Below are 17,290 nucleotides of genomic sequence, written 5' to 3' on the forward strand. Positions count from 1 at the left end.
TATAGGATAAATTGATAATGCATTCTAATAAAAATAATTTTTATTACATTAAAAAATATTTTTTTAATAAAAAATTAGATTAGTGAACTTAGTTGAAGAATTAAGTTGTCCTTGTGAGCTTAGCTCAGTTAGTTGGACAATACATAAAATATGTAAGGTCCGTGGTTCAAACTCCGGCCACTACCAAACAAAAAAGTTGAAGAATTAAGTTAATAATTATTTTTTTTATTTTTTTGAGGAATACTGATTATATTTTTTATTAAACCGCCAAATTGCGCCAATACACGCTTATCCTAGGCTTCAACCAGTTCCATAATCCATTAATAAACTATAAAAAGTGATTATTATCTTCTAAATAATTCACACTTTCCACTTTCAACAACATAACTAACAAAACAAGGTCCGTGGTTCAAACCCCGACCACTACCAAACAAAAAAGTTGAAGAATTAAGTTAATAATTTTTTTTTTTTAGGAATACTGATTATATTTTTTATTAAACCGCCAAATTGCGCCAATACACGCTTATCCTAGGCTTCAACCAGTTCCATAATCCATTAATAAACTATAAAAAAGTGATTATTATCTTCTAAATAATTCACACTTTCAACAACATAACTAACAAAACCGCTTTTCAATTCTCGTTTCGTTCTCGTCATCATGGATTCCGCTGAATCCAAACACAGCAACCGTCAACAGAACGCCACCGAGAATGACGACGTTGCTTCCGTCGCCGGCGAGTCCTCACCTAGAAGAGACGCTGTGTCAAAACAAGGTGGTGGTTCTGGTAGCGAAGATTCTGTAGGGTGTGGAGTCAGAGGTAATGCTAGGGTTTTGAATAAAGATGATGATTTTCAGAAAAACGATCAAGATAGTGATCAAGATTTGCTTAGTGATGCACGTGACTCAGAATTGAAGCTCGAAGTTGATGATCCTTTATTGAAGTCTATTCATAACCTTAAGCTTTCTCAGGATGCACTTCAACAAGGTTTCTTCATTTTCTTTCTTTCTTTCTTTTTTTGGTGCAAAGTTTCTTCATTTTCTTCATTTTGCTTTTCTTAACTTTGGCTTTTAATAATTTATATAATAATGTGGAGATTGATTAAATGTTATCTTGTAGCTTAGTTTAAGTTAATTAAATTAGGGTTTTAAATGGTGGTAGCGTCGCGATTCTTGATATTGTGAGAATTGCTGCTGTCGATTGCTGCCGATGTGATGTGACCTCAACTGCAGTCGCGTTGTGGTTTAACAGTTTTGGCAACATAAAGAACCTCGCGACCCAGATTGCAATTTTGAATCTTTATATGAAACCCTTGTTGTAACTGATATGCAATTTAAATTATGACACTTTAGATGCATAACCCTGTTTAGATGCACAATAGTGTTATAGCATGTTGGAATGCTCTTTAGTGAGAGGTTCTTGGTTTGATTTTTTGTGAAAAATTATTAGGTCTTTCGAGAGAGATTCTTGTTTGTGTTACTCTGTTAGTTTGGAACAGGATTGCTTCTGTTAGAATGATACTAGTGAATTTGATCTAAAAGAATGTTTTTTTTTTCCCTACTCTTTATGTTGTTATTTGAAAATAGCTTACCAAAAAGTGAGCTGAAGACGGTTTTTATGATTGTGTTTTTTCTGAAAACTTGATTTTAATTAATGTTGAAAGTCATTGATTCACACACTTATGAAAAGAAAGGTAAATAATAGTTTTTGGCCACTGTAAATTAATTGCTGTCTTTGATTGAATATTGATTATTGATTCAACTGATATCCAATTTAAATTATGACACTTCAGAGTACACACAATGTGATGGAAGATTGATTATTGATTTAATTTAATATCTAACTTTTTAACCCTGTTTGGAATTTGGATGCCCTCTCAAAAAAAAAAAACTGTTTGATAGCATATTGGAATGCTTTAGTGAGAGGTTCCTGATTTGATCCTTTGTTAAAAATTAGGTCTTTTTGGAGAGAGGATGTGTCCTTGTTACTCAGTCGGCTCGGAACTTGATTGCTTTTGTTAGAATGATAGTAGTGGATTTCTTCCAAAGAGAATGCTACTATCTACTAAAATAGCTTACAAAAATGAGCTTAAGATGGTTTTTATGATGAGTTTTGGTTTCCTGTAGGCTTGATTTTTTTTAATGTTGAGAGTCATTGATTCACACACTCATGAAAAGAAAGTTAAAAGAAGTTTTTGGCATCTGCAATAGTGTCTTTATTAAAAGTGTGGTGTGTGTCATTGCATTCTGTGAACTCTTCATAACCAATATGCGTCTCTTGCAGAAATTGAAAAATTCAAGGAGATTGGGAATGAAACTTCCTCACATGATGATGATGGATCAACCAAATGTCGAAGTGAAGCTGCTGGACCAAGTGCTGTTGATCTAGAATTCCATGATTCATGCTCATCTGGCCATTCTGATGAACAAAATTCATCAAGTTCCAGGGAGCTTCAGATAGCAAGCCTGACAGAAAAAATAGACATTTTGGAAAATAAGTTATACCGATTGAAAAGCGAGCTTGAACAAAGGGATGGCAGGATTCTTATACTTGAATACGACCTTTATACTAAGGAAGAATCTACTAGCACAATAGGTGAAAAATGTAAAGAGCTGGAGTCTGAGCTTGAGAGCCTTTTTCTGCAAAAGGTTGAAGCCGAGGTCAAATACCTTACCATCAAAAAGATGATGAAAAGCTTGAAGGTTGCATCAACTTTTACAGAGAAACAAGAAACAATGTCTGGCAATAAAATGCAAAATCCAAATAAGCGTGAAGTGGCAGGAAAGTACCGTGGTAAAGTTTTAGGAGCTGAGGAGACTTTTATGATTCAGAGGAGATTATGCAACCTGACATATTGCTTTTTCTTACAGTTCATGCTGTTAATCTTGGTCCTTTGGCTTATTGTGTCAAATTCAGTGCCCAATTCCAGGGAGTTTGTGCCCACGTAAATCTGCAAAGTTGTGCTCCCTTTGTGCATTCTCAGAAGTTTATTCACTCATACTTGATGTAAAAATTCTGTCATCCCACAATGGCCTTTCTTTTTGTGAGTTGGGAGAGAGCGTCCATGTGCTATATTGTCTCATACCATTTTTTGAACTGCTATAACTCATTCATTGTAGTTTTGACTCAATAAAAACAGCCATATGGTGAATTTTGGAGATGGCTTGCTTTTTGTTTTGATGGTTACTGTTATTATTAGATTAGGTCTGTTATTATTTTAAATTTGACACCCAGTATTAATGAATTAGTACAGATCAACTAATGCTAACTATGTTATTTTGCTGATTATGTTTTTAACTTTTATTGGTGTATGTTTTTACATTGGTGATATGACTCCATTAGAAAGAAAGAAAAAAAAAAACTCATTTTAAAAAAGATACAATTTGTTTTCTATCTTGTATCCAATACAATCCAGGTCAGTATGTATTTTTTTGTATAAAAATTGGACAAGGAAAATAATTAACTAATTAAGAATAATTTTTAAAAATAATAAAAATAAAGTTGGGCCTATTATAGTTACCCGCAACCCATATAACTTGAAGGCAATTGTTCTTTAGGCACCCTAAAAAATATAATATGATTCATTTTACGCTAGAGACCGTAAGATTGCTGGTTTAATTTCTGCTGTTGATCTAAGTATAATCTCTAAATCTCATAACACTTAAACCTTTTTTTTGTAAAAAAGAAATGTTAACATGTGTTCAATGTCTCAAAAGCCGAGTAATCAATTTAGTACAAAAGAACTATTGTTTTCAATGCAAAGTTTCTAAAAAAGAAAAAAAATTAATTAACATGTTTTGTCAGTGCACAATTATTCTACACATGCATCTAATAATATGTTGTCACGTTAATTAAAAAATATGACATTTTGGGACTTGTGAGTGTGCTCCTCCTCGAGGTCTCAGGTTCGATTCCCTCTGGTGTCAATTTGGGTGGGCTAATTTAGCTTCTTCAAAAACAAAAAAAAAAAACATGACATTTTATGTGTTTTTATATTTATTAATTGACGTAACAACAAATCATTTGATACATGTGTAAAATACCAGTAGAGTATACTAATTAATAAAATTCAAAAGAAAAAAGAAACAATGTGACAAAAAAAATTAACATTTTTGTGGATGTGTTTTGTTTCGAAGAGAAAAATAGATGAGAAATATAGTATGTTTAATGTATTGTTTTGTTTTGCATGTTAACTCTCTAGTTCTTAGAGAAAAAGACGACAATAATTCAGAGTTCGACATATAAGTAAAGTCTGACAAAAAAATGTTCAACCTAGTAATCAAACTCGATTTCTCATGAAAGGTTCGTCCTTTGATGTAACTTATTAACCACTCGAATCCATTCATTTGATTTATTTTAGAGTAAATTACACTCCTCTCCCCTCAAAGATACTTGAGTTACACTCCCCTCCCCTCTTATGTTAAAATATAGACTCTCCTTCCTTGAAAAGTAAAATTTGTGCATCCCCTCCCTTATAAGATGCTTGAATTACAACTCTTTCCCCTTAATAATTAATTATGCACTACACTTTAATCTATTTTAACATAAATAAATATTTTTATAATATGTATTAATTTTGAACCATCATTTAAGAAAAATTGATTCATTTCTTTATAATTTAAATGTCAACGATAATTAAATTTAAATATTTTGCTATTGATTTTATAATTTAGAGTATAAGATTAAATTTTAAATAACCATGTTTTATTGTCTTTAGTAATTTTTTGCATATTTTAATTTTATTTTGGGTTGTTTCATATTTTTTTTAATAGAGTTTATAACTACATGTTAATGAAATTGTGAATAAAAAATTGCAAAAAATATGTATTCAAATTTTTATTATATTAAAATGGACCAGCAATACTATTTTTTTCGAAGTGTGTTAGATTATTATTTTTTTGCTAGATTATTAGAAATAAAAAAAATATTGAGGGAGTAAAGTGTAGATTTTAACATAAGCGGGGAGGATCCCTCAAAAAAAAACATAAGCGGGGAGGAGAATGTAATTCAAACTTCTCTTACCGGATGAGAGTGAAAAGTTTTCTAATATGTTTTGAATAAGAAGGGAGTGTATATTTTAACATAAGAGGGGAGTGAAATGTAATCGAAGCATCTTGGAGGGAAGATGAATGTAATTTACTCTTTATTTTATTATAACGTATTTTTTAATGGGTAATGTTAAAAAGTGTTCTAGGGCATTGATTAATCATTCAAAATAAGTAAGTTTTCATAAAAATAAAAATAAAAAAGTGGTGCAATCGTTATTTGATCAAAATTAACATTTTATATTTCGAAGACAAAATTTATTTTTATGAATTCCTTAACCAATGTCCAGAGGACCCTAGTTTGCAAGACCTTTGTTTAATACTACTTGTCAAATATCATCTGCGGTCTTTAAGTTAAATGTTTATAACAAGTTTTTTTTTTCAGTTTTTTTTTTGTGTTATAGATTGGTCTTGTAGGCATGATCAAATTCATCGCTATCAAAACCAAGGTTCATGTGTAAAATATTTAAAGTTTAATTTGAAACAAAATTGATTTATTACTTGGATTTATAATATTTTAATGAAATATTTATCTATAATATAATATAAAACTTAAATTTAAAAACAAAAGGTTTAAATGGGTAATTAGTCCTTGCACTTTGACCATTTTATGGTATTGGTCCCTGCACTTTTTTTTGTTTGGTTTAGGTCCCTGCACTTTGTAAAAAAATTTGTTATTGGTCCCTCTGTTAGTTGACTGTTAAAAAAACCCCAAAACTAACAGAGTGCCACGTGGCCCAATCATTTTGTGCCACGTGGCACACTACAAGACAAAATTTTAAAAAACAAATGTATGTATTTCTTTAATTAAAAAAATAAAAAATAAAAGAAAATGGAAAAGGACGAGGAAGGAACACATGATTGATCATCAACACCATTCATCATCTTCCATTCAAACTCAGCATCTTCTTCAACGTCAACTCACCAACCATCATCATCAACACAATTTTTTTTTTCATTTTAATTGAAGAAAAATGATTTAAGAATCCATGTTCATCTTTAAAAACAAAATTCTTCCTAACATGGTTGTGAACCAATTTCATTTGTAAACAGTACAGACCATCTTCATTTTCATTGGCGTCCTTTGATTTTTTTTTTAAATAGCAACCAAAACTATCTGCGTTGGTTTCATTGGCGTCCTTCAATGACTTTTTTTCAAAGTCATTTTTCAGCATTAATGGTATTTTTTACAGCTAACAATATGATTGAGTTTTTGTTTCAGGTTGAATTAAATGATAAAATGGTGATAAATCAATGGGTGTTAGTTTTGATTCTAACTTCATTACCTTGCAATTCTATTTCTTTAAAGTAACCCATCGATGAAAACTCAGATGATGACAAATTAAAAACAAAGAATAGAAGAGAAAAGGATTTGGTAATAGATGAATGAGACAGTGAATTTTGGAGAAAAAGATCATGAGGGTGAGTCAAAGGTAGATCTGTGTTGTTGTGTCTTTGCGGTCTGGAATACTTTTTGAGTTGCTGTTTTTGGTCTTAAGTGTTGCTGGGTTCTGGGTTTGGGGAATGAACGATGAAGAAGGCTTTTGGGTTTCATCTCACTCACGTGCCTTTTATAATTTTATAATTTTAATTTTGTCTTGTAGTGTGCCACGTGGCACAAAATGATTGGGCCACGTGGCACTCTGTTAGTTTTGGGGTTTTTTTAACAGTCAACTCAACTAACAGAGGGACCAATAACAAATTTTTTACAAAGTGCAGGGACTTAAACCAAACAAAAAAAAGTGCAGGGACCAATACCAAAAAATGGTCAAAGTGCAAGGACTAATTACACATTTAAACCAAAACAAAAAAAATAAAATGTGAGCAAGTATTAATTTTTAATGGAAAATAATAGTAGGTAGGAGTGCTATCTCGTCGGTTACACCGAATCGACGATGGCGGAGTCAAGTTTGAAACGGCGGAAAGCAGAAGAAGAGGACCGATTGAGTAATTTACCGGACTCCATTCTATGCCATATACTCTCCTTCCTCCCAACTCGAACCTCCGTCACAATAATGACTCTCGTCTCTCACAGGTGGCGACACCTCTGGGAGCATCTGCAGGTCTTCGACTTTGACGACTGGGATCCTCACTTTTACGACAAAAGTTTCGAAAAGTTTGCATCATTCGTCAATGCTGTGCTCACTCTCCGTAGATCCCGCAACATTCGTAAGTTCCGTCTCAACTGTGATTACCCGGATCCCAAAATGTTTGAGCTGTGGTTCCGTGCTGCCACTGGTCCCCACCTTCAAGAACTCTCTCTCACCGTTCTAAACGTCGATGATTTGGTTAAACTCCCTCCTTCCCTCTTCATCAACTGCAACAACCTCATTTCCCTCCGGTACTTGTTTCAAATTTGTTTTTATTTCTATGAAACTGTCGAAATACACTTGTTTTAATGGTGGAAATGAAATTTGTTATCGATTTTACATATTATTATATCGATGCTCACTTCCATAATTTCATCTCTTGTTCCCTTTCTACTTCCAACACTGAAACAAATAAAGAATGTTATATATAACCTGTCTTTTGTTAATACTGCAGTCTGCATGGTGTACAAGTCCATATCAAAGTTCAACATTCTCCACTTCATTTTCCATCACTCAAGAGACTCAAACTTGGTGTAGAGACTGTGTATCCGGTAGTTGCTTTTCTCTCTGCCTGCCCTGTGCTGGAAACTATGGATATTAACTTTTTCCTTGAAGACATATCTTTGAACGAAGTTCCCATTCCACCTTCCTTCAGCTCCAAGAGCTTGAAATCCACCAGTGACAATTTCACTTGGACTCACTTTAAGTTTGATATATATCCCCATGCCATGGGCATCGTTGGCAACTTTCATAGTATGGTGGAAGCATTTCTCGATGTCTTTTCCTCACGTGAAAGTGAATTTGTCGACCCTATTCTCAACAACCTCTTCCAAGATAACAAAAACAATGAAATAAACCTACTTTCGCGTCATTTGACATCAAAGGTGAAGTTTTATTTTTATGGTTTGTATTTTTTTATATATGTAGTTGGTACTAATACTGCGCCGTCACTTGTTATCGTGTACATGCAGTTGCCACTTCACGCCCCTGTTCTAAATTATCCAGAGTTTCGCAATTTATTTCATCTAAAGTTCATTCTTCCCTGCTTCAACTCGAATCTTCTGGTCGACGTGCTTGAAAAATGCCATATGCTTCAAGTTCTCATAATTAAGAGCAGCAAGGTTTGTTGACTTCTCAAGTTTAATTTAATCAATATTTGGTATGTCTATATGTGCATGAATGTATGAATCTATTTGTGCATACAAATATATTTTTGAGTTGTGGCACGGTGTCCATTGTTACTTGTAGGAGGAACCATCACCGTTGAGAACTTGGGAGCCGGTGTCAACAACAGTTTCTGAATGTCTCAAATCCCACCTGACTTATATTCACATTGAAGGATATCAAGGATTTGAAGATGAGCTGACATTTGCTGAATATATTTTGCGGAACGGACTTGTTTTGAAGACAATGCTTATTTTTGTTGATATTTCAATGGACAAAACAAACAAGTATTGTTCTCTCAAAAGATTGACTGACATACCAAAGGGTTCTGTGTCATGCGAACTTAAATTTGACCCAGCTCCGTCTCCAAATTAAGGTGCAAACTCTCAGTCTCTTTTTTTATTTGCTTACTAAATTAATGATGATCAACACTGGGTTTAGTCTGCCCAAATAGATGTGTTACAGGATAAATAGATTGTTAAATTTTTCTGTTGGTTTGCTTCTTTTGGAGTGGCCTCTAGCTTGATTTGTTTGTTGGATTTAGTGGGAATGTGGACTTTGCTTGGGTCGGTTTTAGTAACAGGGGGTCTTTGGGCGTGGAGTGGTTATGGGTCATTCCTTGGTGTAGGGAGGCGATTTTGGCTTTATGCCATCCTTTTCTAAATTATTGCGATCTTTGTTGTCTTAGTGATTAGTGTATTTTATTTTATTCAAATATGTTGTAAAGTTGACCCTTAGAGATGTAGAGCACAAGAGTGGTTTTGTCTTTGGCTTTGATATATGTCCGGTGTCTTGATTGTCTGAGATATCAGAACTGCAGAGATTGTGGTTATCTAGTGGTACTCGGCATGATGTTAAACTTGTGTCCAGTTGCAGAGTGGGTGTTTTTAATTTTTCTGCTGTCAAGGGGATGAGCAGTGCTGGTTATGCATTGGTAGGTATTGGAGTGCATTGGTGTGAGGCATTGTGTTGAACAAGTGTATATGGGAGGGTGGTGGATAGTGAATTTGTGTCGAATTTCTAATCAAGCTTGCCATCTAGTGGCATGCTATCTTGGCTATCAATTTTATTTGGCACCAATTTCATAGGCTCTTGGCAGTTGTTGCTTTTAGAGGTGATGCTTAGTATATTGTGGAATTGGAAAGCTTCTGTCAATTATTTATTTCACTTCCTGCAATTATGCAGCAAAGTGTGGGTGTTCGTTTTCTTGTTTATTGGGTTTAATTGGGAGCTTGTGTGGGTAGACTCTTTTGTGTTGAGAACTTGGTTGGATTGTTCTTTCCATAATGCACTTCTTGTGTCTACGATCTTTTTATTTTATTTAATGAAATGTTGTCTTGCCTTTGGAAAAGGGGAAAAAAAAAACTTTACCATTGGTTAGTTAGTTAGTGAGATTAGATAATTAAGAGTTAGTTGGCTAGTGTCTAATAAGCTATAGAAATAATAGAGCATTGTACTCATTTCATCATCTGTTGAACATCATTCCTTGTGAGAATTTCTCTCAAACTTCAAACCATCAAGCTTCATTTTTACTTTCCTATCCTGATTTTGCAATTTCTAACAAAATTAGACGTGCCTTGTTTTTACATGTGTCACTAGTTGTTACCACATTTTCAACTTTAATTCCATGCTCCAAAGTATCCAATTTCTAGTTAATTTAGTTAGTTCCTCATTATAGTACCTAATTGGGATTAGCATGGTACTCCTTTTTAAAAATTATTGTACTTCTTCAATGTATACTGCTATTTAAATTTTTTGATTGATAAGAGTGTCATTGTCACCTATGTTATGCATCTGTTTGACTTTCTGTGTTACAAATAAGCAATCGATTTTGGTGTTTACCAATTCATGGAAAATTTGAGTATAAAATTTGCACGGGCTGTGTTTCATTTGAAAGTTGTTTGTGTTAGACTGACATAGATACAGGGTAAGGCCTCGATTTTGTGGCATTTGAAGAGAACATGTTTTACAGATATTGAAGAAAACGTGTTTTACAGATATTGAAGAAAACAGCCCACCTTATGTGGCATTTGCATACGTTCAACTGCATTACATTGTTTCTTCAGATGAATTTAGAAAATTATATTATAATTTTTTGCCATCGACACCAGCAGAGATACTTTGTAAGCATATTTTCCTTGAGTGATGCAGTTGTCAATGGCAAAAAAAAAATGATGTCAACGTTAATACTTTGAGATAATTTGGATGTTAACCAATTATTTGGTTGTAGTAAACTTAATGGGTTTTGAATCACATTTTCTGTCAAATGTTTGACAGGGCGCATTTGGAGTGTTGTGATTTCTTAAGCTGTCAGCATCATCTTTGCTAGGCTTTATTAACAAGAGACATTGGGAGCAAACAGATAAATATGCATTTTGCAATTCAGTTAGTATGTTTTTTGGTTGGCTAATATCAATACATGGTACACAAAAGGTCATAATTGTGTCCAATACGGCTAGTTGTCTTGGTGATGCTCTTAAATATTGTTATTAGTTATTTCTAGAAGAAAGTCATTGACAAACGTGATTTATCACCTAGTATGGCCTTTGAAGTAACTTGCTTAGAGTAACTACAAATCATTAATGTCACAACCCAATATCAACTGGGGTAATTGAGATAAATTAGTTCAATATCACAATTTATCTGTGGTTTATATTTCATATCTTTTTGTTTTTGAAGAGTTGTGGATGCTACCAAACTATTGTCCTTAAGATTTTGAGGTCAAATAGTGAATATGCTGCACATTTTAATTACAAGAATTTGAGTTCCTTTACATAGCCTTGTTCATGGCAGTGATTCCAGTTCCGGACATAAATCATAATGTTGGATTTAATATTAATTTTTAAGGTTCTTAGAATAAATCAGTTTATAGTTGTTCCTAGAATTATGAAAAATATTTATGCGTATATATAATTATGAGGTGTGAAACTAGCCTCGGGAGCTTGGCTTTTGCATATTGTATCATCTCAATCCTGGAAATAATTTTAATTGGATTTTTAGAGGATCAGATATTGAATATTGTCAATATTTTTTGTTTTGAAGAAGCTTTTTTCAATTAAATTTAAAAAACATTGAATTTGAAAAGAAAGAGTTATGAAAGTACACTATATAAACTTTCATTTATGAGCTTTTCCATGCGTTATGTTAGCAAAATGATGGACACTAAACGGAGCCTCAAGTTTCAAATTCTGCAAAGTTTATGATACCTATAATTTTTACCAACACACAAATGGTAGATGTTTGAGGATTCAATCCTCGACCGATGTTTATGGAAAAATATTAGTTGAGAGAGATCAATTCTAAATGGATCTCAATTACTGCGAAGAAATTAGTCTTTCTAGTTGTGTGCGTATGACACATTTGGTTTACTCAAAATAATTCGTTTTAATATAAAAAAGGTTTAGACTCCGTTTACTTTGTGATAACTTTTTCTATTCATTTGCTAAAATATGTGTTCAAGTGTGTTGTAAGGTTAACAAAAAAGATGTACAAGTGTTTACTTTAAAGTTCTATTATCTCCTTATTGACGCATTAATATTAACACAAGATTAAAAAGAGACATTTGGAGGAAACAGATAAATATATACTTTGCAATTCCGTTAGTATGTTTTTTGGTTGGCTAATATAGACATGCAAAAGGTCATAATTGTGACCGATACGGCTGTTGTCTTGGTGATGCTCTTAAAAATTGTTATTGGTTTTTTTAGATGAAAGTCATTGAAAAACCTTATTTATCACCTTTAAATATGGCCTTTGAAGTAACTCGCTTAGAGTAACTACAAATCAGTAATGTCACAGCCCAATATCAACTGGGGTAATTGAGATAAATTAGTTCAATGCCACAATTTATCTGTTGTTTATATTTCATATCTTTTGGTTTTTGAAGAGTTGTGAATGCTACCAAGTTACTGTCCTTAAGATTTTGAGGTCATTCGGGGAATATGTTGCACATTTTAACTACAAGAATTTGAGTTCCTTTACATAGCCTTTTTTTTTTTTGAATCAGCTAATATTATTCAAAACGAGTTATACTAAAGTAGTACCACTCGCGTATAAAAAAGAAAGGGGCAAGAAATACAAGCGGTGCCGTATATAGCCTTGTTCATGGCAGTCATTCAACTTCTGGACATGAATCATATAACGTTGGATTTAATATTAATTTTTAAGGTTCTTAGAATAAATCAGTTTATAGATGTTCCTAAAATTATAAAAAATATTTACGCTTAGACATAGAAATGAGGTGTGAAACTAGCATGAGGAGCTTGGCTTCTGCATATTGTATCATCTCAATCCTGGAAAAAAAAAAAAAGATTTTTAAATGACCAGATATTGATTTGTCAATAAAATTTTAAAATCATTGAATTTGAAAAGACAGAGTTATGAAAACACCACCCAAAAAAGGACACAGTTATGAAAGTACACTAAAATTTATTTTATGAGCTATTCCATGCGTTATGTTAGCAAAATGGTGGACACAAAAAGAGTCCTGCCAAGTTTGTGATACCCGTCCTTTTTACCTACGTGTGTGGAAAAACATTAGTTGGGAGGGGTCGATTCTTGAATGGATCTCAGTTGCCGCGAGAGAATTAGTCTCGGCAGTTGTGCACAGATGATACATTTGGTTTACTTGATAAAATTGGTTTAATAATAAAAGGCTTAGACCTCGTTTACTGTGTGATAACATTTTCTCTTTCCATTTATTAAAATATGTTTTTAATTGTAAATTTGTAATGTTGCACACAATTGTTTTCTTTAAAGGTCTATTATCTCCCTTTTGGTAGGTAAAATTTACACAAAATTTAGAAACTAAAAATATAAAATATTCCACGAAGTAAATTGGACAATAATTTTTTCTTCATTAATAGGGCAATTGTCTGTTTTGTTTTCCAACTACATCCATAGCATTTGAACTTGCTTCTTTAGATAACTTAACATATTCAAGTTGTTATATAATGTTAAATGACATGGTTTCTGAAACCTGACTATATCCATTGTTGATAAACTTTAATCATATGAATTAGTAAACATAAGTTTATGATGCAGGGTAAAGCAATGTAGATGTAGTATTTGCACATTCTGGTTATTCGGTCTTTATTGAAGGTTACAACCTTGACAGAATTTGAAACTTTAGGTCTGTTTAGTGGTTGGATATGATATAGAGCTGAATAAGGATGGATATGATACGGACAATATAACAGGTACCCTATCATTTGTTTCATGCATACATGATAACAAACAAGATAACATTGTTTTATCATATCATATTTTTGGTACCTTATAGTGTGACACAAACGGTAGATATTTGAGTCCTTTAACTATTTGATCCAAAATTCGATCATTGACCAATGCATATGGAAAAACATTAGTTGGGAGAGGTCGACCATTAAATGGATCTCAGTTACCTTGAGGGGATTAGTCTCCGCAATTGCGCGCGGAGGATACCTTTGGTTACCAAAAAAATGGTTTTAAGAGAAAAGACTTAGACCCTGATTACTTTGTGAAAACATTTTCTATTTCCATTTTCTAGAATTTGTGTTCAAGTGTGATGTGAGATTAACAAAAGAAAAGTGCACACAATTGTTTACTTAAAATGTCTATTATCTTCTTATTGATAGGTAAAATTAACACAAGATTTAGAGCTGCATATAGGAAGGGTTAACCTTTCCTAGCAAATGTTTTTCCATATGCATCGGTCAAGGATCGAACTCTGAATCAGATAGTTAAAAGATGGAAGTATCCATTTTTGGCAAAAAAAAAAAAAAAAAAAAACTAAAATAGTTTGAATGAGACAATTTTGAAGTGGAACACAACATCTAGACAGCTGCATGACATATTTAGCATAAATGACAATGACATTCTAAGCGTGCAAAAACTTTGAACAGAAATATACATTGAAGGAGAATACATTAAGCAATTGAAGTTAAGGGAAACTTTCAAACTAAGCATGCATACATCAACAAGAGAGGGGAAAAGATCATTCATTTCTCCAAAATTATCTGTTCAGTGCTATCTTGCATAAACAAAATCCAATATTTCTCACAACTTTCAGTTTCTAGAAGGAAACATGAAGAATGGATGTAAATATAGGATAGAATCTATACTTTTCCAAGTGAAATAAGTGCATATACCCAGTTCTATGTTTTTGCACCAAGCAAAAACCAAAATTTTTAGAATTGAAGGAATTTAACAATTCTCAATGTTTACAAGGGCTAAGAGGTTTTCCACATAAACCTCTGTTTCCACAATAAGAGCTCTTAGAAAAATCAATCAAAGGCTTACCCTTTGGAATTTCCCCTTCAAGAAAATTGTAAGATAAGTTTAATTCCTTCAACTTTACCAATTTAAGAAACCCAATAGGTATATTTCCATTGAACTGATTTTGCTGGAGCTTCAATACCTCCAATGAGGTTACATTTTCAAGCACCTCAGGTAAGTTGAGTCCTAACTCATTGAAGCTCAAATCCAAACTAGTAAGAGAGTTCATTCTCCCAATAGCATTTGGTATCTTACCTTTAAGAAGGTTATGAGACAAATTGAGAAACTCAATATCACATTGCCCTCTTAAACCGATTTCCTCAATTCCACTTGAGAATTTGTTATCAGAAAGATCAACAAACTTTAATGATCCTCCAAAAATACTTTGTTCAATGTCGAAAATTGTAGATATGGAGCCTGTTAATCTATTTGAATGAAGATCAAGAACTGACAAATCATGCAAATTTCTAAAAGAATTAGGAATGTATGAAGAAATAGAGTTTCTTGAGAGATTTAGCATGTAGAGTTGACTGAACCTTCCAAACCATGATGGAATGCTTCCATTGAGAAGGTTCATTGACAAGTCGAGTTCTTGAATTGGACTAATGGTTTTTGGTGAAAACTCTGGAATTTGGCCCTTGATTCCACAACCGGCTAAGTAAATGCGTGAAAGCGATGACATTTTCCCTATCCATTTTGGAATAGTAGAGAGATTCAAATGGTTGAAAGAAAGATCAAGTGTTTGTAGATTTTGAAGAAAAGACATCTCTTGAGGCAATGGTCCTTCAATCAAATTTCTAGAGATGTTCAACATTATTAGGTGAGAAAGTTGGCCTATTGATTTCGGTAATTGGCCAGATAAGAAATTCTCACCAAGATAAAACTCAGTTAATGATACCAAATTTCCTAAATTAGATGGCAATGTTCCTTCAAATTTGTTTTTTGATAAAGAAACTCTTTGAAGTGACACTAGATGACCAAAATTGGAAGGTATGTTTCCAACAAGGTGATTGTTATGAAGTCTTAAGAAGGCTAAACAAGACATTTCACCCGGTCTCGAGGGAAACAAAATGGTTCCCTCGAGATAGTTGGTGTCCAAGTACAAAACCGAAATGACAGTTAAATTAGTTAGTGAAGACGGTAGCTTCCCACTTAACAAATTGTTTGAAAGGTCAAGCTTTTCTAAAGTCTGCATTTCACCAAATATATCCGGTACTTTACCGGTAAGAGCGTTGCCATGAACATCCAACTCTACCAAATTTTTCAAATCCTCAAGTGAGTTTGGTATCATACCTGAAAATTGATTTGAATAAAGCAACAGCCTTTTGAGTTTGTCGAGTCTTCCAATGCTCAAAGGGATAGAACCAGATAGCCTATTTTCATGAAGTGCCAGTTCTTGAAGATTTTGCAACTCTCCAATATTTTCTGGTATTGAACCAGTTAAATTATTGCCATAAAGATAAAGCTTTTGGAGATTTATTAGGTGATTACCAATGGTTAGTGGAATTGTTCCACTAAGACCAACTAAACCACCAAGATCAATAACTTCAAGGGATGTGAGGAGTGTTATAGAAGGAGAAATCCACCCTGTCATTTGTGTTTGAAATATACCTTCATCATTTGAAATGAATTTTCACACACAATACCTTCCCATTTGCAGCAGCTGTGTCCAAGCCATTTCGCGAGTCGACCGGATGTGTCTGTTTGAATTCCATTCTTGAAACTGATCAAAGCTTCCATGTCATTGGGATTGCAAGCTTCAATAGTCCAACTTGTGTCTCCAAATACTATTACTGTCAACAAAGCAATTATCTGTAGAAGAAGGTGATAATGCATTTTGCTCTACTAAATTGAGGTGGTTCAAAGAAATTTTCTCTCTTGAACTGCAATAGTACTTAAAATTTATAAATGTTTTTTTGTTTTCATTTTGAAAAAATAAAATAAAATCGTTAAGCACATGATTAAAGGATACTTAAAAGATCTAACTTTTTCTTTTTATTACTTTTATGCTGTGAAAGCATATTTGTGTCCAGGTCTGGGTCAGGATGTTCTTAATAATGCCTTGACTCACTTATTTCAAAAACTCTGGCCCACAAAAAATCTTATTCCCCTATACAAGAAAGAGTTCTTTGTTGAGACTTACCCTAAGTTATATTAGGTTTTTATATTTGGGTTTAACTTATATCCTTACAAATAAGCTCCATCTTTTTTATGTGAGATAAGGTCTAATATAATTTTTAGGTAATGGTAGTCTCATGGTTTTGAAATTTAAAAGTTTGTCAACTTAGCAATTTTTGTGTACTTTATTGATCTTAGACCTTATTTTGAAAAAAGGAAAAAGATTGGTGAACACCCTTTTGGTGATACACCCTCCTACCACTCTTGAGTTGGCAAAAAAAGAATATTAAAAAAAGATACCTAGTGACATGGAAAGTAGCTTATAAAACATTAAAAATAAAATTAAAACAAACATAAAATAAAAAGGAAAAAGGACAACAGATCTTTCATATCTCTCTCTCTATTCTCACCTGAGAAGTCTCTCTCTCTACTACCAACACGCGATTTCCTCCCACCGCCTGTCCTCTTCCGCGATCTCTTCCAACCGATCCGTTTTCTTTACAGCAACCGTTGTCTCACAGCTACTGTCGGCTCACAATCAGCAATTGTTTTCTTCCCGTAATCTCTCTGTTCTTAGGTGAGGTTAATCTCAAATTTTCATTTTATTTTATGATGAGGA

The 17,290-nt window shown here is 33.2% G+C and overlaps 2 protein-coding genes and 1 pseudogene across 2 annotated transcripts; 2 read left to right on the top strand and 1 right to left on the bottom strand.

Annotated features, from left to right (window-relative positions):
- Positions 1–530: 530 nt before the first annotated feature.
- Positions 531–3,157, top strand: LOC146900412 (WPP domain-interacting protein 2-like). Its single transcript, XM_085736057.1, has 2 exons — positions 531–986; positions 2,283–3,157. Exons 1-2 carry the CDS (start codon positions 659–661, stop codon positions 2,945–2,947), a joined length of 993 nt encoding a protein of 330 aa, XP_085592183.1. The 5' UTR covers positions 531–658; the 3' UTR covers positions 2,948–3,157.
- A 3,743-nt stretch (positions 3,158–6,900) lies between these two features.
- On the top strand, positions 6,901–11,071 carry LOC146900413 (F-box/FBD/LRR-repeat protein At5g56420-like). Its single transcript, XM_085732721.1, has 5 exons — positions 6,901–7,385; positions 7,589–8,018; positions 8,106–8,255; positions 8,383–8,674; positions 10,576–11,071. Exons 1-4 carry the CDS (start codon positions 6,940–6,942, stop codon positions 8,671–8,673), a joined length of 1,317 nt encoding a protein of 438 aa, XP_085588847.1. The 5' UTR covers positions 6,901–6,939; the 3' UTR covers position 8,674; positions 10,576–11,071.
- A 3,082-nt stretch (positions 11,072–14,153) lies between these two features.
- Positions 14,154–17,244, bottom strand: LOC146900414 (uncharacterized; annotated as a pseudogene).
- Between the last annotated feature and the right edge of the window lie 46 nt (positions 17,245–17,290).

This window comes from Medicago sativa, chromosome 8 (assembly GCF_051527215.1).
Source record: "Medicago sativa cultivar Bolivia chromosome 8, Bolivia_mono, whole genome shotgun sequence".
NCBI lineage: Eukaryota > Viridiplantae > Streptophyta > Magnoliopsida > Fabales > Fabaceae > Medicago > Medicago sativa.

Coding starts and splice junctions, on each gene's coding strand:
- LOC146900412 (XM_085736057.1), top strand. CDS start 659: ATGGATTCCGCTGAATCCAAACACAGCAACCGTCAACAGAACGCCACC. Junction 987..2,282: donor TCAGGATGCACTTCAACAAG/GTTTCTTCATTT, acceptor CGTCTCTTGCAG/AAATTGAAAAATTCAAGGAG.
- LOC146900413 (XM_085732721.1), top strand. CDS start 6,940: ATGGCGGAGTCAAGTTTGAAACGGCGGAAAGCAGAAGAAGAGGACCGA. Junction 7,386..7,588: donor AACAACCTCATTTCCCTCCG/GTACTTGTTTCA, acceptor TTAATACTGCAG/TCTGCATGGTGTACAAGTCC. Junction 8,256..8,382: donor TCATAATTAAGAGCAGCAAG/GTTTGTTGACTT, acceptor TGTTACTTGTAG/GAGGAACCATCACCGTTGAG.